At 50.5% G+C, this 26442-nt stretch overlaps 2 protein-coding genes across 2 annotated transcripts in view; both read left to right on the forward strand.

Annotated features, from left to right (window-relative positions):
* LOC132586353 (cytochrome P450 2G1-like) overlaps positions 1-26442 on the forward strand; it is a 520878-nt gene that overhangs the window by 101828 nt on the left and 392608 nt on the right. The window lies entirely within an intron of this gene.
* LOC132586366 (cytochrome P450 2G1-like) lies at positions 11968-26142 on the forward strand. Its single transcript, XM_060258403.1, has 9 exons — positions 11968-12147; positions 13867-14029; positions 15018-15167; positions 15679-15839; positions 17764-17940; positions 19305-19446; positions 22181-22368; positions 24290-24431; positions 25961-26142. The coding sequence occupies exons 1-9, from the start codon at positions 11968-11970 to the stop codon at positions 26140-26142; spliced, it is 1485 nt and encodes a 494-aa protein (XP_060114386.1).

The following is a 26442-nucleotide window of genomic DNA, read 5'->3' on the forward strand; positions in this document are numbered from 1 at the left end:
AGCCTCCTGCTAGTCTGAATGTCCCAATAGGACAAATAGATTCCTTCAGGAGGACCATGGTGGTCTTCCAAGAATTACATGGGATATCTTTTAAGTGTGCATTGCAAGCTTTGGAAATCCTTCCAGAACATTTAGGGGCCATTCAAGGGCAACAGAGAAACTGATTGCATCTGGGGAGGAGGAATGTTTGTTCTGCAGCCCGAGCAACAAAGTCAGCTTGTCATGCAAAGGCGTCACTCACTCTGATGGCTGCAAGGCGGGTCTCTGGAACCCCAGGCAGCATTAAGGCTTGTGTCTGCTCTGTCATCTGGCTGCCCAAAAGAAGTTCCCTGCCTTGCCTTTTTCGTTTCTTTTTTTGCAGAGAGCATTTTACCAGCAAAATTCAGAAGACCTTTGCATCTGGTTAGAGAAGAAGTTCAGGACTGGCTTGCTCCTAATAGAAAAATAAACACTTAAGTGGTATTGTGAGGGTGATAAATTTTGAACATAAGAGAAGCCCTGTTGGATCAGGCCAATGGCCCATCCAGTCCAACACTCTGTGTCACAGAAGAACATAAGAGAAGCCATGTTGGATCAGGCCAATGGCCCCTCCAGTCCAACACTCTGTGTCACACAGTGGCCAAAGCACCAGGTGCCATCAGAAGGTCCATCAGTGGGGCCAGGACACTAGAAGCCCTCCCACTGTTAAGAACATAAGAGAAGCCCTGTTGGATCAGGCCAGTGGCCCATCCAGTCCAACACTCTGTGTCACAGAAGAACATAAGAGAAGCCATGTTGGATCAGGCCAATGGCCCGTCCAGTCCAACACTCTGGGTCACACAGTGGCCAAAAACCCCAGGTGCCATCAGGAGGTCCATCAGTGGGGCCAGGACAATAGAAGCCCTCCCACTGTGCCCCCTCAAGCACCAAGAATACAGAGCATCACTTGCCCCAGACAGAAGAACATAAGAGAAGCCCTGTTGGATTAGGCCAATGGGCCATCCAGTCCAACATTCTGTGTCACACAGTGACCAAAAAACCCAGGTGCCATCAGGAGGTCCACCAGTGGGGCCAGGACACTAGAAGCCCTCCCACTGTTGCCCTTCCAAGTACCAAGAATTCAGAGCATCACTGCCCCATCAATATGCTGTGGCTTAGAGCCACTGATGGACCTCTGCTTCATATGTTTATCCAGTCCCCTCTTGAAGCTGTCTATGCTTGCAACTGCCATTACCTCCTGTGGCAGTGAATTCCATGTGTTTATTGCTCTTTGAGTGAAGAAGTACTTCCTTTTATCTGTTCTAACTCAGTGTCATGAGCCCTGACAAGGAGGAGCTGGAAGGGTTAACAGACCTGGAAGAGTTGGCAGCCAGTTCCTCAGCTGAACAAACAGCAGCTGGCCCATCAATCACTCTCCAGGCACCAGTGTCAGCTGTTGACGATCAATCTCCTCCAAGCTCTCCTCCTCCCATCTCAAGAGTTCGAAGCAGGCTCCGGAAAGAACTTTCAGAGCGAAGACATGAGGCACGCCGATGCTTCAGCTCTCTCAGCCTTGAGTTCTAGCAGAGTCACTGCCACCCAGGGAGCAGGCTGATTGAGACTCCCATATAGCTCCCACCCAGGACCTGGTAACCTTGTGGAAGCAACAAGTCTATTCTCTGGCTTGCATCCACACTCCTTCCTGATCCTGACCTGCTTGATTTCCTTGGCACCCTGACCTTTTGGCTTTTGGACATTGACTTCTGATTCCTTGGCTCCTGCTTGACTTCCTGGACTTTGACCTTGGACTGGCTTTGGACTCCTGCCTTCCTGCACCCAGAGAACGTGACACTCGACTGCTCAGCAATTTCATTGTCTGTCCATGAGTTCTTATATTGTGAGTAAAGGAGAAAAGTACTTCTTTCTCTGCCTTCTCTATCCCATGCAGAATCTTGTAAACCTCTATCATGTCACCCCTCAGTCGATGTTTCTCCAAGTGAAAGAAAATGAAGAGGTTGTGAAGAGCATTTTGCCAGCCAAATTCAGAAGGTTTTTGCATCTGTTTAGAGAAGAGGCTGACGCCTCTTTTGCTCCAATATCAACCATGAACTGCTAGCCAGCATATGATCACAGTGTTTGTCTGATTGTGATAGGGTTGCCAAGTCCAATTCAAGAAATATCTGGGGACTTTGGGGGTGCAGCCAGGAGAAATTGGGGATGGAGTCATAAGCAAAGTTTTGACAAACACAATTGAACTCCAAAGGGAGTTCTGGCCATCACATTTAATGGAACCACACACCTTTTAAATGCCTTCCCTACATTAGAAATAATGAAGGATAGGGACACCTTCTTCATTATTTGACGAAATAATGAAATAATGAAGGATAGGGAGCCAGTTTGGTGTAGTGGTTAAGTGTGCGGACTCTTATCTGGGAGAACCAGGTTTGATTCCCCACTCCTCCACTTGCACCTGCTGGAATGGCCTTGGGTCAGCCATAGCTCTGGCAGAGGTTGTCCTTGAAAGGGCAGCTGCTGTGAGAGCCCTCCCAGCCCCACCCACCTCATAGGGTGTCTGTTGTGGGGGGAGAAGACATAGGAGATTGTAAGCCGCTCTGAGTCTCTGATTCAGGGAGAAGGGCGGGATATAAATCTGCAATTCTTCTTCTTCTTCTTCTTCTTCTTCTTCTTCTTCTTCTTCTTCTTCTTCTTCTTCTTCTTCTTCTTCTTCTTCTTCTTCGGAGAGGTGTTGGATGCTATGCTGCAAATGTGGTGCCTCTACCTCAAAAACAGCCCCCTCAGAGCCCTAGATACCCCCCGATCAATTCTCCATTTTTCCCTATGGGAATCGATCTCCGTAGGGAATTATGAAGTGCCCAGCAGTCATTTCCCTTCCCCCCCACCCAAATTCTGATGACTCTGAAGTGAGGGACTGGCATCTCTACTCACAAGTTGCTGAACTTCCAACTTCTTCAAAGTAACACAGAACAACCAAAGGTTCAAGTTTACCTTTCCTATGCAAATGGCCTCTGAAAAGATTGTGCAACCAATGGAGGGTCTGGGCTGCTCTCACAGCCACTGGGAGCAGCCATGTTGTTCTGCCTGCTCCCCCCGTCCCCATTCAGCCTTAAAGACACAGACACACCATCCCAAGAGGAAGCCTTTCCAAGTGGATTCTGAAGCCTCCGGAGGTGCAAAGTCACATGGTGGCTGTGGGGCGGGGCTTCCCCCCGCTGACCAGCTGACTGGGAGCAGGAAGGAGCCTGGGAAAACAGGAGAACCCCAGCTGGGACCTGGGGACTGGCAAGCCGAGGTTGTGATCTGGCTGTCCAAAAGAAGTTCCCTGCCTGGCCTGGTCTGACAGCCAGCAGCTAGCATCTCATTTAAACTGTGCATGGGGAAGGTGTTGCCAGGCACTTTGCCAGGATGCCAACGCAACCCTGGAGCATTGCATGCCATACCAGTTGTGCCCGCAAAGCCGCATGTCTATATTCTTCTGTTGGGCGCCAGCATGGTTATGACCTTTAAGGCCCTGAGCCGTCTGGGACCGACGTATCTACGGAACCGCCTCCTCCACTATGTCCCTGGAAGAGCATTACCCTCTACTGGTTGAAATCTGTTGGTGATTCCTGGCCCCAAAGAAGGCTGGCTTTCTTCAACGAGGGCCCGGACTTTCTCAGTCCTGGCCCCGACCTGGTGGAACTCTCTGCCAGAAGACACCAGGCCCAGGCCCTGCGGGATCTTTTACAATTCTGCAGGCCCTGTAGAACAGAGATGTTGCGCCAGGCTTTTGCTTGAGGAGAGCGATGGTTGCCAGGCTGGCACCCCCCTCCACTTAAGGGGGGGGCTGCTCCCAATGCTGAGAAAGCAGAATTACAGCACATTACAAAGAATGTCCATTGGGCTGCAATTGCTTTTAATTCACCAATTAAACTGATTTTATGTGTATCTTTGTTGTATCTTTGTTGTATCTTTGTTGTCTGGCACTGGCCGGGATGAGGGAATTCATGAATTTAATAAATAATAACAAAAATAACAACAACGATAACAATAACAAAAAAAATCAGGTCTGTGCAGGCTGTTACATCTCTCTCTCTCTGCTGCATTCCTGTTCTAGTGGAAGAATACCCTCCATCAAAGATTTTACCCTAATATGTCAATCATGGTGACTTCCCTGGGGAAAGCAACAGGGTCTTATAACCTCCCTGCGACCGGCCCAAAGGGACAGGGAGGACTCGAGAGTCCATAAGAACATCAGAGAAGCCATGTTGGATCAGGCCAGTGGCCCATCCAGTCCAACACTCTGTGTCACAGAAGAACATAAGAGAAGCCATGTTGGATTAGGCCAATGGCCCATCCAGTCCAACACTCTGTGTCACAGAAGAACATAAGAGAAGCCATGTTGGATCAGGCCAGTGGCCCCTCCAGTCCAAAACTCTGTGTCACACAAGAACATAAGAGAAGCCATGTTGGATCAGGCCAATGGCCCATCCAGTCCAACACTCTGTGTCACACAGTGGCCAAAAAAACCAGGTGCCATCAGGAGGTCCACCAGTGGGGCCAGGACACCAGGAGCCCTCCCACTGTGCCCCCCCCCCCAAGCACCAGAATTCAGAGCATCACTGCCCCACACAGAGAGTTCCAACGATAAGCCGTGGCTAATATCTGCCACAGCCCTTTTGGGGCAGTCGGTAGGGTTGCCAAGTCTGACTCAAGAAATATGTGGGAACTTTGGGGGTGGAGCCAGGAGTAAGGGTGTGACAAGCACGAGTGAACTCCAAAAGGACTTCTGGCCATCACATTTAAAGGGACCGTGCTCCTTTTAAATGCCTTCCTTCCCTAGGGAATAATGGAGGATAGGGGCACCTTTTGGGGGGGCTCATAGAATTGGACCTGCTGGTCTAATCTTTTTTAAACTTGGGGGGTATTTTGCGGAGAGGCACTGAGAGGTATGCAAAATTTTGGTGCCTCTATCTCAAAAAACAGCCCCTCTGGAGCTCCAGGTACCCATGGATCAATTCTCCATTACACCCTATGGAAATCAGTTTCCATAGGGAATAATGGACTGCCCAGCAGACATTTTCCTCCCCCACCCCCACTTTCTGATAACCATGAACCAGGGCAAGGACCTCCAAGCCGGGGGATCCCCTGTCCCCACCTGGAGATTGGCAACTCTAGCAACCAGCCATGCCTGGCCTCTTTGCCACACTTGCCATGCACAGCTGGTGGATGTGGCCTGCCCTTTCCACAGATCCCTTCCCTGGCTGTGGAGCTGTCCTGTCTTCTCAGAGGTCCAAGAGTGGTTCACTGCCAGCCAGAGCCCTCAAGCGATTTGGCCCAAAGCGTCCTCAGCACCATCCTCCCCCCCCACCCCTTGCCGCATCCACACACGCTCCTCTTTCTCTCGGCGCCACGTGACTGAGGCATCTATAACCACCCAGAAAGGACGGTGTGTTCCCAGGGAGGAATGTGTTTTTATGCAACCTGATTAAGTCCCTTTTCAATGGTTTTGAGCACCTCTGGAGGAGGTTTCAGGTTTCCTGCTGCACTGGGGGTGAATTCCGCACTGCTAATCTGTCCTTTTCTCTTTTGTTCCTGAGAGCCTCTCCGGTTTTTCCACTCTGGGAGCGGAGACAGTTAAGCGGCTCCTTGTGAAACCCTGGCTGGCACGCTATGCGCCATGTGTTTGGTGAACACTGGAGGCCTCCCTTATCACCTCCTGGATGATTCTGGTGTCCTGCCTGTGAAAGCTTCAAGAGGGGATTGGATCAACATCTGGAGCAGAGGTCAGTGGCTATTAGACACAACGTATTCTTGGGACTCTGTCTAGGGCAGTGATGCTCTGGATGCTTGGTCCTTGGGAGGAGCCACAGTGGGAGGGCTTCTAGTGTCCTGACCCCACTGGTGGACCTCCTGATGGCACCTGGTCTTTTGACCACTGTGTGACACAGAGTGTTGGACTGGATGGGCTATTGGCCTGATCCAACATGGCTTCTCTGATGTTCTTCTGTGACACAGAGTGTTGGACTGGATGGGCCATTGGCCTGATCCAGCAGGGCTTCTCTTATGTTCTTCTGTGACACAGAGTGTTGGACTGGATGGGCCACTAGCCTGATCCAACATGGCTTCTCTTATGTGACACAGAGCGTTGGACTGGAGGGGCCACTGGCCTGATCCAACAGAGCTTCTCTTATGTTCTTATGTGACACAGAGTGTTGGACTGGAGGGGCCACTGGCCTGATCCAACATGGCTTCTCTGATGTTCTTCTGTGACACAGAGTGTTGGACTGGATGGGCCACTGGCCTGATCCAACATGGCTTCTCTTATGTTCTTATGTGACACAGAGTGTTGGACTGGATGGGCCACTGGCCTGATCTAACATGGCTTCTCTTATGTTCTTATGTGACACAGAGTGTTGGACTGGAGGGGCCACTGGCCTGATCCAACAGGGCTTCTCTTATGTTCTTATGTGACACAGAGTGTTGGACTGGAGGGGCCACTGGCCTGATCCAACATGGCTTCTCTTATGTTCTTCTGTGACACAGAGTGTTGGACTGGAGGGGCCATTGGCCTGATCCAACAGGGCTTCTCTTATGTTCTTCTGTGACACAGAGTGTTGGACTGAAGGGGCCACTGGCCTGATCCAACATGGCTTCTCTTATGTTCTTCTGTGACACAGAGTGTTGGACTGGAGGGGCCATTGGCCTGATCCAACAGGGCTTCTCTTATGTTCTTCTGTGACACAGAGTGTTGGACTGGAGGGGCCATTGGCCTGATCCAACAGGGCTTCTCTTATGTTCTAATGCAGAGACGACAAAATGCACCAATGGTCAAAGATGAAGGGTTCCGAGAGGCGCCAGTGCCATTCATTTTGGTTGCGTCAAAAACATACACGGACATAAAATATGGCTGTCAGTTTCCAATTATATTATCCATTATACACTTGTGAATGGGGAGTTTCCAAGGGGGGGCCAGGGGACAGCCTGGAATTACAACCGATATCTGGGTTATACAAAGCAGTTCACCTGGAGAACAGGACTACTTTGGAGGACAGACTCAGGGGCGTTGCATCCCACTGTAGATGAAGAAGATATTGGATTTATATCCCGCCCTCTACTCCAAATATCAGAGCGACCCACAATCTCTTTTATCTTCCTCCCTCACAACAGACACTATGTGAGGTGGGTGGAGCTGAGAGGGCTCTCACAGCAGCTACCCTTTCAAGGACAACTCTTGCTGGAGCTATGGTTGACCCAAGGCCATTCCAGCAGGTGCAAGTGGAGGAGTGGGGAATCAAACCCGGTTCTCTCAGTTAAAGAGTCTGCACACTTAACCACTACACCAAACTGGCTCACAAGACCTTCCCCTCCCCAAATCCTGTTTTCCAAAGTCTGCACCTCCAAATCTCTTGGAATTTTTCCTCTGCAGTTGGCAACCCTGGCACAGCCTCACGCTTGGGCTTCACATTCTCAGGGAGATACTGGGATAGTTCAGGTGCTTTCACAACAGATAGAAAGCTGGAGCATCCTGATTATGAGGGAAGTTGGAAAATGGGATTTGTTGTAATACCTCTTGCTTGTAGCTCAACATGGATTCTACCTACCAACAGGAGTCTAACACATGACGGGCATGAAGAGCCACCTATTAATGCTCTTTAATAGTCCCTAGAAGGGAAATGATGGGCTCTCAGTAAGAGCTTGCAGAGTGCAAATTTACCTACATGAACATTCTCTAGCTGCATAAGACACTGTTGCAATGCTGTCCTCCAAGATGTCATAACGAATCGCCTAGAATGGCTGCAAAATGTAGCTTTTCTTTCCCATTCTCTTCCATGTTTTTGTGCATCTGGAGAAACTACCCACAATGTCCCTGTCCAGCTTCTAGCAGCCGCCATCAGAAGGATGTCTGACATCACAACCCACCACTTGTGTCTGCAAAATGAGGGCTCTAAAAAGTTGCCTTTGTTAGGGGGCAAGGGGTTCTGGACTGCCTCTCTCTGAAAAAGGCCGGAGCTCGTGAAGGAGACTTTCTTGGATCCCACACTGATCCTAAATGTGTCCCCAGCCCAAACACCATGGAACCAGTGTTCCCTTTAAGCTGAGTTAGTGCGAACAAGCTCACAGTTATTTAGCCTCCGGCTCACACATTATTGTCTTAGCTCAGGAAAAACGGCCCCAGAGGAAACTAATTTATGCAACTTTAATGCTAGTAGCTCACAAAGTAGAATTTTTGCTCACAAGTCTCCACAGCTTAGAGGGAGTATTGCGTGGAACCACTTACATTGGCCATTCTTTGCCTTTTATTCTGAGGTCTTTTTAAGCCTCATTTGGAAAGGGAAGGACGATACTATTTTAAGTCAAGAACCCGTTGAAAACACAAAACTCCTGGAAATGGGAATGCTATCCAAACAATGCTGCTTGCATAAGACGTGGCAAGGCGTATATCAGCAAATCTTTCTCCCATAGCTGTCCAAAGCCAAGCCAAACAATCTTGAGGGAATCCATTTTCTGTTGATTTATGTCCCTGTTGCTGAGGAGCCATTTGAAGCCTGTTGCTGCCCAGATCAGTATGAGGCAATCAGAACTTTGGGTTCCTGGGGAATCACGTGACTTTCTCCCCACCCGACTTTTCAATGCGATCTGTGCTCACAAAGGACTGAGTGATTAATGGGTAAACTTGTTCAAGAGCAAAGGTGAAGATCACAAAAGAGATGTGGGGAGATTTGCCGTGTGGCACACAATTACATAACCTCAGCACTGCCAAAACGAAATCCAATCTCCCTTTTATATAACGGCACGTGCTCAGCTCAGCCCCTTCACCTACCTACCAGCTTCTCAGAAAGGCCAGCTCTGCTCAACTCGTTGGCTGTGATTTCATAGCATCATAGAGTTGAAAGGGACCTCCAGGGTCATCTAGTCCAACCCACCCCCCTGCACAATGCTGGAAATTCCCAAATACTCCCCCCCCCCAGTAGAGACTAATTTTCATATTAGGCCACACCCCCTGATGCCAAGCCAGCTGGAACTGGGTTCCTGTGCGTTCCTGCTCAAAAAAAGTCCTGCTCCCCCCCAGTGACCCCCGCTCCATGCCCAGAAGATGGCAAAAACCCTTCCAGGATCCCAGGCCAAACTGGTCTGGAGAAAAAATGCTACCTGACCCCAAAGTGGCAAACATTTCCCTGTACATTTTACCTGCACATGTGTCTGCGTTTGTGACACTCAGGGGTGAAATTCTAGCAGGAGCTCCTTTGCATATTAGGCCACACACCCTTGATGTAGCCAATCCTCCAAGAACTTAGAAAAAAGAGCCTTGTAAGCTCTTAGAGGATTGGCAACATCAGGGGTGTGTGGCCTAATATGCAAAGCAGCTCCTGCTAGAATTCCACCCCCTGGTGACGCTGTATTGCCTTTGTTTTTATACTGTTATATTTTATACTGTGACGTTTTTATGATGTTTTAATTTGTAATTAGGGTTGCCAAGTCCCCTCCACTCTCCAGCGGGGGGGACCCAGAAATGACATCATCGCACCGGTGACGGCACTCACGGCCGCTAGAAACGCCTAGAGTCCGCGCCGTGCACTGTTGCTGGCACAGTGACGTCCACCCTCCAAAAGCAGCCATTTCCTCCAGGGGAACCAATCTGGGGAACAATTGCAATATTGGGAGCTCTCCAGGAGCCACGGAGAAGTTGGGACTCTCCAGGGGTGGGATTCTAGCAGGAGCTCCTTTGCATATGAGGCCACACCCTATCGTACCATAGAGGTTTACCTCCCAAATGGCTAGAGTGTCCAGGAAAGCCATAGAGTTTTCCTGGAAACACCTAGAGCGGACCCGCACGGGCGCCACCATTTTGATGATGTCACTTGTGGGTGACGTCATTGCGCCAGCAACACAGGGGGAGGTTCCCCCTGCCGGCCCAATTCTTAACTTCTTAAAGACAAAAGTTAAGAATGGGCATTGAAGAAGATATTGGATTTATATCCCGCCCTCCACTCCGAAGAGTGTCAGAGCAGCTTACAATTTCCTCTATTTCCCCCCCCACACACACACAATAGACACCCTGTGAGGTGGATGGGGCTAGAGAGGTCTCTCCCAGCAACTGCCCTTTCAAGGACAACCTCTGCCAGAGCTATGGCTGACCCAAGGCCATTCCAGCAGGTGCAAGTGGAGGAGTGGGGAATCAAACCCGGTTCTCCCAGATAAGAGAGCTCTGGCTGACCCAAGGCCATTCCAGCAGGTGCAAGTGGAGGAGTGGGGAATCAAACCCGGTTCTCCCAGATAAGAGAGCTCTGGCTGACAAAAGGCCATTCCAGCGGCTGCAAGTGGAGGAGTGGGGAATCCAACCCAGTTCTCCCAGATAAGAGAGCTCTGGCTGACCCAAGGCCATCCCAGCAGGTGCAAGTGGAGGAGTGGGGAATCAAACCCGGTTCTCCCAGATAAGAGTTTGCACACTTAACCACTACACCAAACTGGCTCTCCCCACACCAAACTGGCTCTCTTTTGATAAGAATGTGACAGAATGATGCGTTAAGGTTTATCATTCGGCTTTCGAAAAAGCTATCTATAGTGGAACATGGTTCAAGCTAGCGATCATGTGAGGTGACTTTTACCTTAGAAGCCGACGTCACAGGTTGGACTCCTTGTGTGTTGTAAGGAAGAAGGAGTTTTTTTGACCCATTGGGAGCTGCAAATTTCTTCAGGAGTTGACATATCAGAATGGATTTTTGTGGACTATATATATGTGGGATTTCCTTTGTAATGGATTTTTATCGCATGAATTGAGAAGTTCTGATATAAATTTGTACAATTTCCTAAAGACTTGGTTTTTGTTCTTTTTGGCACCATTGATTTTTGTCTGATTCTCTAACTGTGCAGCCACTGTTGGACTTTACCCTTTTTTGTGATGCAGAAGGAAGCAGATGACAGTGAGTTGCTTGCGGGCCTGATAGGGGCCCTCCAGGGGACTGATCCGTTCCTCGGGCCTCACATTTGACATCCCTGGTCTAGATGGAATGCTTTGTCTGGGACAGTGGTCCTCTGTCTTCTTGGTGCTTGGGGGGCAACAGTGGGAGGGCTTCTCGAGTTTTGGCCCCACCCTCCTGATGGCCCCTGAGGTTTGGCCACTGTGTGGCACAGAGTGTTGCACTGAATGGACCATTGGCCTGATCCAACATGGTTTCTCTTATGTTCTTATGTATGGGGCAGAGATGTTCTGTTTTCTTGGTGCTTGAGGGGGGGGTCACAGTGGAAGGGCTTCTGGAGTTCTGGCCCTGCTGGTGGACCTCCTGATGGCCCCTGGATTTGAGCCACTTTGTGACACAGAGTGTTAGACTGGATGGGCCACTGGCCTGATCCAACATGGCTTCTCTTATGTTCTTATGTGGCACAGAGTGTTGAACTGAATGGACCATTGGTCTGATTCAACATGGCTCCTCTCATGTTTTCTGAGTCACACTTGGAATTCTGACATAGGAGGGTGGGTGTGAACCCAAAATGGCTGCCACAAAATGGCCAGGCAAGAAGACTCCAGTTCCTTCCAACACACACAGCACAGTGGAATTTAATTTAATTTTCTTTTACAGCTTGCCTTTCCCACTGGGACTCAAGGCACATGACTAGCACAAGAGGGCAGTTAAGTAAATCAGCAGGCCCATCCCTAACCCTAGCCCATGACAAAGTATGGTAAAATGTGAACCCAACAGCAAAAAACAACATTATGTAATTGGGCTGGGACTGAAGAACTGGAAGGAAAAAACCCAGGCGGTCACCTTTGCCCTGCTCCATCTCACCACAGCTCTGCCCCCCTCCCTCTACACCAATCCCTCCACGAGGGAGATCCACCCGGCCTTCTCTTGAGGTGCTCACTGCCGCCTCCAAACCATTGCGCTGAAATCCAATCTCATTTTCCTGGTCGACACAATCCCAGGGAGGACAGGCCGGTTTCGCTTACAGGGCAGGTTGCATATAATGGGATAGCTGAGGCATCCAGCTGCATTTAGAGCGTGCCCCGCCATGGAGCTCGGAGGGGCTCTGACCATCTTCCTGGGCCTTTGCCTCTCCTGCTTGGTCATCCTGGCTGCCTGGAAGAGAAGGCACAAAGAGGGGAAGCTGCCCCCAGGGCCGGCCCCCCTGCCCTTCATTGGCAACTTGTTGCAAGTGAGCACAGAAGAGACCTTCAAGTCCTTCCTGGCGGTGAGTTGGGGCCTTGTTGGCACAGCGAACTTGGGAGAAATGGGGTTGGGAATGAAGCACACACCTGGCTGACCATTGAGGCTCCAGGCTGAAGGGAGGTCTTGGTCTTAAAGAACTCCTGTGTTCAAAGTGGTCCCAAGCAGTGTTCCCTCTAAGCTGAGTTAGTGTGAGCTAGCTCACAGATTTTTAGCCTCCAGCTCACACATTTTTGTCTTAGCTCAAGAAAAATGGCCCCAGAGCACAATAATTTATGCAGGAGCTCACAACTTTAATGCCAATAGAATCACAGAATCATAGAGTTGGAAGGGACCTCTAGGGTCATCGAGTCCAACCCCCTGCACAATGCAGGAAACTCACGAACACCTCCCCCCAAAATTTGCAGGATCTTCATTGCTGTCAGATGGCCATCTAGCCTCTGTTTAAAAACCTCCAAGGAAGGAGAGTCCACCACCTCCTGAAGAATCATAGAATCCTAGAGTTTGGAAGGGACCTCCAGGGTCATTGAGCCCAACCCCCTGCACAATGCAGGAAACTCACAAACACCTCCCCCAAAAATTCACAGGATCTTCATTGCTGTCAGGTGGCCATCTAGCCTCTGTTGAAAAACTTCCAAGGAAGGAGAGCTCACCACCTCCCAAGGAGGAAGCCTGTTCCACTGAGGAATCGCTCTAACGGTCAGGAAGTTCTTCCTAATGTTGAGCCGGAAACTCTTCTGATTTAATTTAAACCCATTGGTTCTGGTCCTACCTTCCGGGGCCACAGAAAACAATTCCACACCATCCTCTATATAGCTCACAACTTTAATACCAGTAACTCACAAAGCAGAATTTTTTGCTCACAAGACTCTGCAGCTTAGAGGGAAAATTGGTCCAAACACAACCAGGCACTTCTAAGCTCTAGGAAGGGCATGTCTCTTCCTAACACCACCTTTGCATTCAAGGTGCTAGTTCTTACCTTTAAAGCCCTGTATGGCAAGGGACCTGTATACCTTTGGGACCACCTTTCCCCACATGTTCCCCTGAGAGCACTTCGGTCAGGGTCACAAAACCTGATCTCAGTCCCTGGTCTCAAAGAGTCCAGGCTTATCATGACCAGAGTCAGGGCCTTCTGTTGTAGCTCTGAGGTGGTGGAATGAGCTCCCTGAAGAGGTCACACAGTTCCGCAGGGCCTGTAAGATGGCGCTCTTCCACCAGGCATTTATTAAGATCACAGGCTACAACAGACTTTGAAACATCTGGACCACCTCTGGCATGACCCTTAGAGCTGTCCTATATACAACATCCAACTGGAACAGCAGAATAGTTAAACTTAATGCAAAACAGAATAGGCAGCCATCCATTTTATTAAACAGATTGCCATCTAAAGATCAATAGCACCTCGAATGTTTTTAATAATTTTATGGTTTTTATGTTTTAATTGCATTTTGTGTTTGTGTTTCATGTCCGTACATGAATATGTCAGCTGCCCTGAGCCTGCTTTGGCGGGGAGGGCGGGATATAAATCGAAATAAATAAATAAATGCAGAAGGTTCTGGGTTCAAACCCTGCCAGCCTCAGTTGCAGGAGATGTTGGGAAAGGTCCCTTCCACTCTGGGGCCTTGGAGAGCCACTGAGAACTGACAGGACTAGAACAGGCCAACTTGGATGCAGGCAGCTTATTACGTTGTCTTGCATTTCCAGTTCTGCCCAGTCCTTTGCTCAACTTTGATGTTTCCTGCAGCTGAGGGACAAGTACGGGCCGGTGTTCACCGTGTACATGGGGCCTCGGCGGGTCGTGGTGTTGTGTGGCCATGAGGCGGTGAAGGAAGCCCTGGTGGATCAAGCTGACGACTTCAGTGGGAGGGGAGAACTGGCCAGCATTGAGCGGAACTTCAACGGCTTTGGTGAGTGGGCTTGGCTGGCGTGGTGGATGTGTGGGAGAGCTGCTGGTGAGACAGGCCCGTAGCGCCCCATGGAGCCCAGAGGGCCCCGCCTCCTTGCGGATTTTACGGGCCCCCTCCCCAAGCCTTGGCTCCCCCCTCCCCCTCAGGACCTTCCCCCAATCACCTCAGCACATGAAACAGGGAGCGACAGCGACAAGCTCTCCCCTGAAGCACTCTGAGCAGAGTTGGGTGCATGGGTGGGTAGGTGGGCAGCCAGCCCCACCGCCTGCTCCCAGCAGCCCTTAGTCCAGCCATGAAGAGTTGGGGGCTCCACGTGCTGCCTTGTTTCCCACCGCCATGAGCCTGAACAGTAAAAGTTCTTGGGTGGGAGGGAGGAGAGGCCCCTCGACGGCACAGGCCGCAAGGGCAGCTGGAGTCCTCTTGGGGTGGGGAGGGAGGGAGGGAGGGCGGCCAGGACAGGCCTCCCCCAGCCGCATGTACAAGCCGCACATGTTCCCTGCTGCTCGCGGTTGAGGAAGGGCCCAGGAAAGCAGGGAAACGGGGAGGCAGCGCAGAGATACAAATCAGCCTTCTTTGGAACTTTGGGACTGGAAGTTGATCCCTGCAGTGTGAGCTCCAGGAAAGGTAGAAGGGGAATTGGAGCTTACATGCAATTTAACTCACACTGGAGGGGGGAGGCAGGGGGGTGCCCCCCTCTGCAGCTTCTTGCTCTCACCCCCATGGCCCCCTCTCCCACCCCCCCCCCACCCCCGTGGCCCCCTCCCCCTGTGACTCTTGGCTACCGGTGAGATGGTGGAGCTTACAAAGTTGAGTCTGCCTTTGGTCTCCACGAGAAAGGGAAATGAGAAACAGAGCAAAGACGTAGCTAGTGGAGAATGAGAGGGACTCCTTTAAGGACACTTTCCCACTTGCTTGTGTGAAGCTTGAACCTCCACCTGGGGCAGCCATCTTGTGTCTTGGAAACTGACTTGAATAACTTCGCTTCCAGGAGTCGCCTTAGCCAACGGGGAGCGGTGGAAACAGCTGCGTCGCTTTTCCCTCACCGTTCTGAGGAATTTCGGGATGGGGAAGCGGTCCATTGAGGAACGGATCCAGGAAGAGGCCCAGTACTTGATGGCAGAATTCAGGAAAACCAAAGGTTGGTGTTGACGGCAGTGTCAGGCGATGGAGACTCAAGGCCGTATTCATTGAAGACAAGGTATACTTCATTGGAAACTCATTGCAGGATACAAAGATTGAGACTAATGCCAGAGACTAGGGGTCTCTGGGTCTTATGGAATTCTACATCAAAGCATTTTCTAAACAAAGTTATTCTCATAACAAAAGAGAATGAAGGTGCAAACTTTCACATGAGAGCTCCCCCTTATCTCTTCGCCTAAGGGAGGATGCTGGCCGGACGTGGTATCTATTAACGGCCGCATTCCTTTGCTCCTTTCACACCCTATACAAGGTTAACACTTCAAGCAAATTCCCTTTGATATGCAGACTAGTTACAGTATAACAAAAGCTTTGGAGTTAGTATGAAGAGTCCATTTGGTTAGTAATTTATAGCTTTAGCATAGTAAAGTGACACACAGCCGCCCCTACTGCCAGAGCAGGGAGTAGGGAGAGGCAGAAGCTGCAAAATGCCCTCTCTTTATGCTTCTCAGGTTTGCCCTTTGACCCCATCTTCTTCCTAAGCCGCACCGTCTCCAACGTCATCAGCTCCGTCGTCTTCGGCAGCCGCTTCGACTATGAGGACAAGACCTTCCTCTCGCTCCTGCGCTTGATCAACGAATCCTTCATCGAGATGAGCACGCCGTGGGCTCAGGTAACGATAGGGTTGCCAGTCCCCAGGTGAGGCAGGAACGAAGCCCGAAGGCATCCACGAAAAACCAGCCTCAATGATGAAAAAAGTTATATAAATTACTTCCTGCATAAGCAACAATACTTATAATAGATACAGCCCACTTTCACTCCCGCTGCAAAGACCAAATCCAGCATGTGCCCAGCCTGGTGTTATACACTGAGAGAGTCCCAGGGCCGCCATGGATGACACCAGGTCCATCGCCTGAGTGGAATGTGCATCATTGGCATGGACGTTTAAATCGCCCAAGACCAGTGGGTGTTCCAACGCCCAGCCTGCTACTGCCTCTAGCAGGGACGGAACGGCACAGGACGGTGTGTTGGGTGGCCGGTACACCAGCCAGATAGCGAAACTCTCTCCTGCCTCACACACCATGCCGACACATTTAATGCCGGTGATCTGTGGAGACAGAAGCGCCCGGAAAGAGTAAGCCTCCCGAATGAAGACTGCCACCCCTCCCCGCCGCCTGCTAGTCTGTGATTGGTGAAGGACTGGGAAACCAGGTGGAGCTGACTGGGAGAGAGCAATTGTCTCCCCATCTCGCACCCAGGTCTCGGTCACGCAAGCCAGGTCCATGTTCTGCTCTAGCAGAAAGTCCCAAAGCACAAAGGTCTTATTTTCAATGGACCTGGCATTGCACGGCACCAATGTCAGAGGCGCTGCTTCCTTTCAATAATCTACTGCATGATGCCAGAACATGTTTTGGTATGGTTCAAGGCTATCAACCTAGAGATACTGAATTGTTTGTCCTACTTTATTGGTTCAGGGCTCTTAACCTGCATGTTAGATAGATCCAGGACTTCTTAGTGCAAATATTCGCTGCTTCAAGGGCAGAACGAGCCTCCGTTTTTCAAGCAGAGTTTTAGTGCGCTTTGGAATAAATATGTTTATTTTGTTTAATTGATTTTTTTCAAAATTTTCTCCCACCCAGCCTTCAGGTACCCAGCTTTATTGTGTGGCTCATTCAAGATCAGGGATACTCCCTGAAGGAGGCGGTGGTGCAACCATTCTTGGAAAAATCTTCTTTGGACTCTATAGGCCCAGCCAAATACTCCTTTGCATATTAAGCCACGCCCCTCTGATGTAGCCAATCCTCCAAGAGCTTACAGGGTTCTTAGTACAGGGCCTACTGTAAGCTCCAGGTGGATTGGCTACATCAGGGGGTTGCGGCCTAATATGCAAAGGAGCTCCTGCTACAAAAAAAGCCCTGCCGGCTAGTATCGAACCTTCTGTTCCTGGGCAAGGTGGTTGAGAGAGTGGTCGCGGAGCAGCTCCAGATGTTCTTGGATGACTCCTCTATCCTGGACCGATTTCACTCTGGCTTCCACCTTGGCCATGGGATGAAGTCTGTGTTGGTAGCCCTTATGGATGACCTCCGGAGACATCTGGATTGAGGTGGGTTGGTGCTGCTGTTGTTATTGGACTGGACAGCAGCATTCAATACGGTGGACCACTACCTTTTGACCTACCCTTCACCAATTGGGGATTCGAGGAAGAGCCCTACAATGGCTGCCCTCCTTTCTTCATGGTCAGGAACTTAGGGTGAAGCTTAAAAGAAAGGGTTTCACTATGTTACCCTATGGTATGTGGTGTCCTGCAAGAGGCGATCCTCTCTCTGGTGTTATTTACCATCTATAAGCACCCCCTCGCACAGTTAATCTGGTGGTTTGGGGTGGGTTGCCACTTGTATGCTGATGACACTACTAAAATTAGTTGACTAAATAATTGTATTGATGTTTTAATGAATTGTTTTAGCAAAGATCATATGATTTTGTTGGATTTTATGTTGTGAGCAACCCTAAGCCCGCTTGTGGGACAGGGCAGGATATAAGTCTCAAAGATAAATAAATAAAGATCTACAACTCACAATCTTCCCTCTTTCTTCCAGCTCTACGATATGTATTCCGGCATCATGCAGTACTTGCCCGGGAGACACAACCGCATCTACTATCTGATTGAGGACCTGAAGGACTTCATTGCTGAGAAAGTCAAAACCAACCAAGCAACACTTGATCCCAACAACCCCCGCGACTTCATCGATTGCTTCCTCATCCAGATGGAGAAGGTATTAGAACAGATTCATTGCCGCCCCCCCCCCCCCCGGAGGGCCAGAAAGAACTCCAGCTGGCTGTGTTCTCAGAGATCTGGGGAAGGACCAAGGGAGACAGAAATACTCTGTTTTTATACTTCTTTAGCACAGCTAAACACAGAAGAACCCCGTGGAGCAGAGTGGTAAAGCTGCAGTACTGCAGTCTTAAGCTCTGCTCACAACCTGAGTTCGATCCCCGGAGGAAGCTGGGTTCAGGTAGCTAGTTCCAGGTTGATTCAGCCTTCCATCCTTCCGAGGTCGGTGAAATGAGTACCCAGCTTGCTGGGGGGAAAGCGTAGATGACTGGATTCAACTTCAACCTACTCAGCCTGAGCCATCCTGCCACGGCTTGCAACACCAGGTCCAGATTTTTTGGGACGCAGCTAGGCCGGCCGTCCATCAGTAGATAGAGCTGGGTGTCATCAGCATATTGGTGACAACCCAGTCCATACCTCTGGGCAATCTGGGCAAGGGGGTGCATGTCGATGTTAAACAACATCAGGGAGAGCACCGCCCCCTGTGGGACCCCTCAATTAAGTGGATGCCTCTGGGACAGTTCTCTCCCAATCACCACCCTTTGTCCCCGACCATCAAGGAAGAGGAAAGCCATTGCAAGGCCAACCCCTGAATCCCCACGTTGGCGAGGCGGTGGGTCAGTAACTGATAGTCAACCGTATCGAATGCAGCCGATAGGTCTAACAACATCAGCACTGCCGAGCCACCTCGATCCAGATGCCACCGGAGGACATCCACCAGGGCGACCAGCACTGTCTCTGTCCCATGACCCAGACGAAAGCTGGACTGGTGAGGATCTAGGATGGAAGTGTCATCCAGAAAACTCTGCAATTGTAATGCTACTGCCCTCTCAATAATTTTGCCCAAAAATGGCAAATTTGAGACCGGCCGGTAATGAGCCAATTCGGCCGGTTCTGATGTAGCCTTTTTCAGGAGAGGGCAGACCACAGCCTCTTTAAGAGGCGTTGGGAAATGCCCCTCTGAGAAGGAGCTATTTACGATGTCCCATATAGGACACCTAAGCTCCCTCTGGAAAACTTTAATTTATTAACTCCCCAACCCACTCTGTCCTTGTGGGAAGAGGAATGTGAGAGCAACGTAAGGTGAGTGGGAAATCGATCTGTGTTTTGAACAGGGACATGACAACTGGATAACCGTACTGTCTTTGATATGACAGATTCTTGTAGCTTTTATTTATGAATTAACGTCCAGGGGCTTAGCTTGAACTTGGGCTCCTGTACAAAGTTTAGTCACCTTTTCCCTAGATCTCTCTCTCACCCCTGCTTGGTAATTTATGACAACCCTTTCCTTTCACTTGTCCAAAGGAAAAGGAAAATCCTTCCAGTGAATTCAACCTGAAGAATTTGATCCTCACCACGCTCAACTTATTCTTCGCTGGGACGGAGACGGTCAGCTCCACCTTGAGATATGGATTCCTTTTCCTGATGAAGCACCCGGAAGTACAAGGTAGGAGGGTGAAAATAGGGAGAATTGGATGCACAACATTCCCTTCTCCAGCCAAATACCAACCTCTTAACCAGCGATGTCTCCTTCTAGCCCAGTGACTGAGATTGAAAAGCAAGTTTCAAAGGAAGGGCCCATGCCTTCCCTTACGTTCAGCCACAACCACATTTTTGTACTGTTCTCTTGATTTGTAACAAAACTTCAGGGGCCACAAAGAAAACGGGCCATCCCATATTCCAGTGTTTATGGGGAAATGGAGAGGGGGGGCTATGGAAAGGAGCCCCTCTAGATAACTCTCCCACTAACTACAGAGTGATTACACTCCATTCCTGACCCGACCCTGCTTTCTGTTCCAAATGTCCCAAGGCAGAAAGATACTGTGGGTACAGTACCATACCAAACCTTTAATGGCATAACAGTTGCAAATAAAATACACAGAGTATAAAAATTTAAACATTGGAGATAAAATCAAAATGAAACGGAGCTTACAGATGCATTCATACATGGTCAGATTTAAATTTAAGGATGTCAGCCAAAAATTTTGCCACAGCCTCGCTAACCTCCCCCTCAGTATCATTCAATAAATAATAACAGGGTGGCAGAATAGACAAATCTGGGGAGAAAGAAAGCTTGCAAAATAAATCTTTATGGAGATTATGATAAAAGGAACAATCGAGCAATGTATGCTGAATTGAGTCGGGAATATTTACTCCACAGGAACAGAGCCTGTCGCCTAAAGGGACTTGATGATATCTCCCTTGTAAAACTTTGGAGGGAAACGCATTCAGTCTAGCCAACATAAATGCCCTGCGATGACTTGGAACGGTTAAGTCTGATAGATAATGGGACATTTTGCCACAGAAAGCATAAAGACCTAAGGAAGCTGGGGAGCAAATATAAGGGCCTGTTGGACGTAGTTTCGTTTCCTCCAACTCCAACAGTCTCAATTTAATACTTCTGAAGATATATGACATCAGAAGTAAAAAAAAATAATCAACCTCTATCCCCAACTGGTTAAGTTTGGACATAAGAACTGCTAACCAGGATGAAATAGATGGGTTTCTTTTCATACAATCAAGAAGGCTGTAAGGATCTGTTCTAAAGTGAATCTTGAGCCAGAATTTAAACACTGCAAACCAGGCTTTTGTCTCCACCAAAGACTGACCTGTGGGGTACAGTAAAGATTCCCATTCCTGTGTGAGCTGTGCAGAAATTTGGGAAGACACTCATATCTCAAGCTTTGCTTCATCCCCTCGGAATACATGCAGCTGCCCTACGCTAAGCGACACCCGGGTCTCTCAAGCTCAAGATTTCCTACTTGGACGGGCAGTGGTCTTTCACATCCTTTCCTTCCTGTTCTGAAGATGTCCCAAAGAATGAACCTGGGACCTTCTGCATGCCAAGCTTTACTGCTGAGGAGGGGGCCGTGGCTCACTGGCAGAGCATCTACTTTGCACACAGAAGGCCCTAAGTTCAATCCCCGCCAACTTTAAGTGGACCAGGCAGGAGGTGATGGGAAAGATCTCTGCCTGAGACCCTGGAGAAAGCAGCTGCCAGCCTGAGTAGACAATCCTATTAGGGGAGGGACAATGGCTCAGTGGTAGAGCACCTGCTTGGTAAGCAGACTGTCCCGGGTTCAATCCCCGGCATCTCCAACTAAAAAGGGTCCAGGCAATTAAGCGTGGAAAACCTCCGCTTGAAACCCTGGAGAGCCGCTGCCAGTCTGAGTAGACAATACTGACTTTGATGGATCGACGGTCTGATTCAGTAGAAGGCAGCTTCGTGTGTTCATGGTGTAGTGTATCGAGATAACGATACAACACAATAACGCAATGACATAAAACCAGCCAGCGCGACCCTGCGCGGAGCGACCGGGCTGTCCCCGGGCAGCTCAGCGCAGGGTGCGAACACCCAGCCAATCACCAGCTGTGGCGGGAAGTTCAACAGGCCAGGATTGGACTGGCCTGTCTGGAAGGAGGTTCCCGGAGTTGTATATAAGCGGGACCCGGCCCGCGTGTTCTCTCTCTTGTAACGTGCCTCCATTAAAGCATGTTGCCCTACCAACGTCTCCCGTCTCAGTACGTTACACATGGGATCTATCTTCCCTCCCCTCAAAAGACATTGATTTCTTCCATTTATATGTCTCTTCCCACCTAGGGTTGCCAATCCCAAGGTGGGGGCAGGAGATCCCCTGGTTTGGAGGCCCTCCCCCCGCTTCAGGGTCATCAGAAAGTGGAAGGGGGGGAGGGAAATGTCTGCTGGGAACTCCATTATTCCCTGTGGAGACCTATTCTCATAGGGTATAATGGAGACTTGATCCGCAGTTATCTGGGGCTCTGGGGGGGCTGTTGGTTAAAGTAGAGGCACCAAATTTGTAGCATAGCATCCAATGCTTCTCCTCAAAACACCCTGCAAGCCCCAAAAGAAGGTGCCCCATCCTTCATTATTTCCAATGGAGGGAAGGCATTTAAAAGGCACATGGTCCCTTGAAATGTGATGGCCAGAACTCCCTTTGGAGTTCAATTCTGCTTGTCACACCCTTGCTCCTAGCTCCACCCCCAAAAGTCTCCTGGCTCCACCCCCAAAGTCCCCAGATATTTCTTGAATTGGACCTGGCAACCCTACGACCACCATACCCTCCTTTCCTCCCAACAGCTCTCTCGCGGATGCACCCAAGTGCCCCTATTTAAGTTGCCTTCCTAATGTTTTTTTCACCCCCCCCCCCACGGCTTGGCAGAAAAGGTCCTCCAGGAAATTGACAACGTCATTGGCCACAACCGCATCCCGGCCACTGAGGACAGGATGCAAATGCCGTACACCGATGCCGTCATCCATGAGATCCAGCGGCTGACAGACATCGTCCCCATGGGAGTGCCGCACACGGTCATCCGGGACACGCAGTTCCGGGGGTATCTCCTCCCCAAGGTGAGGCATCCGGGAGGCTGGAGAGTGGACCGGGTGGATTTAGCCGAGAAGAGAGATGGGGCTGGCCGGGGGCAGGGCTCCCTTTGGGCTCCTGGTCCAAACGTTCAGCAGCCCATGGACGTCGCGGCACCCACTGATACATTCCCTGGCAGTCACCAAGAGTTTTTAGAAAGGGCCAGGTTGGGTTCGTGGCCACTGTGGAATTAATTTGCTGTGCACAGTTCTTAAAACGTTGCTCCGGCAGCCACTGCCAGAAGAACACAAAGATCTTCACATTAGAGCTGAAGGTAAGCTGTGATTGGCTCCACCTCCTGGAGCAGCCATTTCATGGCAGCCATTTTGTGACTGCGTCTCCTACACTATGTCAGAACTCCAGAAGTGCCCGCAGGCTCAAAAGGGACCCCGGAAAACATTCCTTTTCCTGTATTCTTTTAACAAAGGGGTTCTTATCCCTTTCAGCCATTCTAGAATCTACTCTGGCCTGAGGACTTTTTTCCTCTGCAGTGTTTCCACCCGCTTTTTGTTTGTTGTCATGCTGTTTTGACACTCTGGCTTGTTTTCAGCGGTTTGGTTTCACTCGTCAGCTGGCTGGTGCAAGTCTCTGCAGAGACAGGATGTACCTTTTCCAAAGAAATGATGGGACAGGTGCCTACAGGCAGGCATGGAAGAAGAACCAAGGCCTCTGTCCCCCATGGCAGTGCTGCAGGGGAACCTGCTTTCAGCCACATCCCTGCTGCTTCATTTCCAAACTCACACCTTAATTCTTGTTCTCACCCTTTGGCGAGTGTGTCCTCTTTCGCCCTAGGCTCACTTTCCCTTTTCACCTGGCACACTCCTTCCTCCCCCTGGCTTTGCTCTTCTTTCTTTCTCTCTTGAACCTCTCCGTCTTTAATTGCCATTTCTGCCCACTGACTGGCTGGTTTTGAGGGGTGCCCCAAATGGAGAGGTGCTGGCTGAAGGTTGCCAGAGCCCTCCTGGCAACCAGTGGAGGAAGGGGGGGCTTACTAGTAGGAAGAAGATAGCCCAGGCCACATTGCTGGCATTGCACAGGAAGTGATGTCATCATACCAGCTACTTCTGGGCAATGCTCTGGTATTTGGGCTAAAACTCTATGGTAATACTGGCTTGCACCATAGTTTTTGTCCAGATATCAGAGCGTCACTCAGAAGTTGCTGGTGTGATGATGTCATTTCCTGTGCAATGCCAGCAATGTGTCCTAGGCCTTCCTCTTTCTACTGATAAGTCATGGTGCAGAATTGTTTTCTGTGGCCCCAGAAGGTAGGACCAGAACCAAGGGGTTGAAATAAAATCAAAAGAGTTTCCGGCTCAACATTAGGAAGAACTTCTTGACCGTTAGAGCAGTTCCTCAGTGGAACAGGGTTCCTTGGAAGGTGGTGGGCTCTCCTTCCTTGGAGGTTTTTAAAGAGAGGCTAGATGGCCATCTGACACCAATGAAGATCCTGTGAATTTAGGGGGAGGTGTTTGTGAGTTTCCTGCACTCAGGGGGTTGGACTAGATGACCTTGGAGGTCCCTTCCAGCTCTAGGATTCTAGGATTCTAAGTCCCCCCCACTGGCCAGTTGATTGGTGTCTGTGGGGGGGCAAGCCTGGTGGCATAATCCCAGAAGATCTCCAGCTGCCACCAGGAGTTTGGCAAACCTATGTGGCACTCAATACCCTTTTCAGAGTTCTAGAAGAGCCTACAGGCTCAGCAGGCTGGGAGACCCCCTGCATTAGATGACAGATAACGACGGCAGGTGCACAAAACCTTCCATCCACGTCCAGAATTATTCCCTGTTTTGGGCTTCCTGGAGACAACTGGTTGACCAGGCTGTAAATACAATGATGGACTCGAAGGGTCTAATTTGGTCTGCTCCAACTGGGCTCTCCTTCTGTTATGTCCTCTCTCCCATGTTTTCCAGGGCACTGATGTCTTCCCTCTGTTAGGCTCTGTCTTACGTGACCCTAAATACTTCCGCCACCCTGAGAAATTCTACCCTGAGCACTTCCTGGATGAACAAGGCCGCTTTAAGAAGAACGACGCTTTTGTGCCCTTCTCTTCAGGTAGGCTTCTCCCTCAGGTAAACTGCTCGGTATCCTGGCTCTGAAACCTTTCTCTTTGAATGTAGTCTGCAAATGTGGTGGGCAGAATGTGCTGGGAAGGGTACTGGTTCTGGGGGTCCACAGCCTTCTTTAGTTTGCAGAGAGCACAAGGCTTAATGCAGTGCTTGTATTAGACCTGACCGTGCGGTTGCAAAATTACAAAGTTACACAGAGTCACATTTCAGGTTGAAACAAAACAATGTCTGCTTTATTCTAGAAATACATGTCAGATAGTGCAGGGAAAAGAACAGTGCTGGATTAAACCCTGTGCAGACTCCTAGGCAGTCAAAACCTCAGGGCCTCCTTGCAAATTATCTGAGGGAGCCAGAAATCCAGATGGAATACACAGCAGGGCTCTGGAGGAGCTTTCCCCAGGTTCTGGTTCTGGAACCTCCATGTTCAGAGGCAGTCAACCACTGAATAACAGTGCCAAGAGGCAACATCAGGGGAAGGCCTCAGCCTCTCTGCCCTGTTGTGGGCCCTCCAGAGGAACTGGCTGGCCACTGAGTGAGACAGGAGGCTGGACTAGATGGACCCTCCCTGGTCTGATCCAGCAGGGCTCTTCTGAGGTTCTTCGCAGGGGAAGGCCTCAGCCTCTCTGCCCTGTTGCTGGCCCTCCAGAGGAACTGGTGGGCCACTGGGTGAGGCAGGAGGCTGGACTAGATGGACCCTCACTGGTCTGATCCAGCAGGGCTCTTCTGAGGTTCTTCTCAGGGGAAGGCCTCAGCCTCTCTGCCCTGTTGTTGGCCCTCCAGAGGAACTGGCTGGCCCCTGTGTGAGACAGGAGGCTGGACTAGATGGACCCTCCCTGGTCTGTTCCAGCTGGGCTCTTCTGAGGTTCTTCTCAGGGGAAGGCCTCGGCCTCTCTGCCCTGTTGTGGGCGCTCCAGAGGAACTGGCTGGCCCCTGTGTGAGACAGGAGGCTGGACTAGATGGACCCTCCCTGGTCTGTTCCAGCTGGGCTCTTCTGAGGTTCTTCTCAGGGGAAGGCCTCAGCCTCTCTGCCCTGTTGCTGGCCCTCCAGAGGAACTGGCTGGCCCTGTGTGAGACACGAGGCTGGACTAGATGGAACCTCACTGGTCTGATCCAGCAGGGCTCTTCAGATGTTCCTCACACTGCTCTGTTAGGCAGAGGGTGGGATGAAACCACTGTGGTGGGTGATGATGACTCTTGGTGATGGGACTGTTGTCTGGTGTTTCTCTGCTAACACCGGGGCACTTTACAGAAGGAGAAGGAGCCTTCCATTCATGCAAGACGAGTGCTTGGGAGGGGATCTTGTGTTGGGCTCCTTCTGAAAGAAAGTGCCTCCACCAGCAGAATGGCTCCACCCCAGTCAGAGACAGGCCAAGAAGAGCTGGAGGCAGCACACTTGATCCAGAGCCGAGATCCATTTGGGACCAACTGGGGCTGTTAACCCCAGTGGAGCCATTTTTGCACCAGATTCCCCTCACATTGTGTTCCTTCCTTCCTTCCTTCCTTCCTTCCTGCCAGGGAAGCGTGTCTGCCTGGGGGAGGCCATGGCCCGCATGGAGCTCTTCCTGTACTTCACCACCATCCTACAGAACTTCTCCCTGAAGCCCCTGGTGCCCCCTAAGGACATTGACCTCACCCCCAAAGTGAGCGGCTTCGGGAACATCCCCCCCACGTACCAGCTGTGCTTGGCCCCTCGCTAAACCCCAGCCTGGCATCTGCGTGGGGGGTGGGAAAGAAAAGAGCCCTGCGTGTCCTTCTTGCCTGCTCTTAACTCTGACGTTGTGCGTTTCCTCCTGAGCTGCTTCCCAAGTAGATGCAGGCCTGAAGCCACGGGGCTTGCGAGAACGCCGACTCCCCCAGCTGGGTGGGTTTCTTCCGCCTTGCCCTGTTTGTAGGCTTTTTGGAGACAACCACTGCTGGAGATAGAATGCTGCTGGACAAGGGGGACCCCGAGGCTGACCTGGCTGCTGGACAATTCTGATTCTCTGCCCCACCTCCAT

This window comes from Heteronotia binoei, chromosome 17 (assembly GCF_032191835.1).
Source record: "Heteronotia binoei isolate CCM8104 ecotype False Entrance Well chromosome 17, APGP_CSIRO_Hbin_v1, whole genome shotgun sequence".
Taxonomy (NCBI): Eukaryota; Metazoa; Chordata; class Lepidosauria; order Squamata; family Gekkonidae; genus Heteronotia; species Heteronotia binoei.

Coding starts and splice junctions, on each gene's coding strand:
- LOC132586366 (XM_060258403.1), top strand. CDS start 11,968: ATGGAGCTCGGAGGGGCTCTGACCATCTTCCTGGGCCTTTGCCTCTCC. Junction 15,840..17,763: donor TGAGCACGCCGTGGGCTCAG/GTAACGATAGGG, acceptor TCTTTCTTCCAG/CTCTACGATATGTATTCCGG. Junction 17,941..19,304: donor TCCTCATCCAGATGGAGAAG/GTATTAGAACAG, acceptor ACTTGTCCAAAG/GAAAAGGAAAATCCTTCCAG.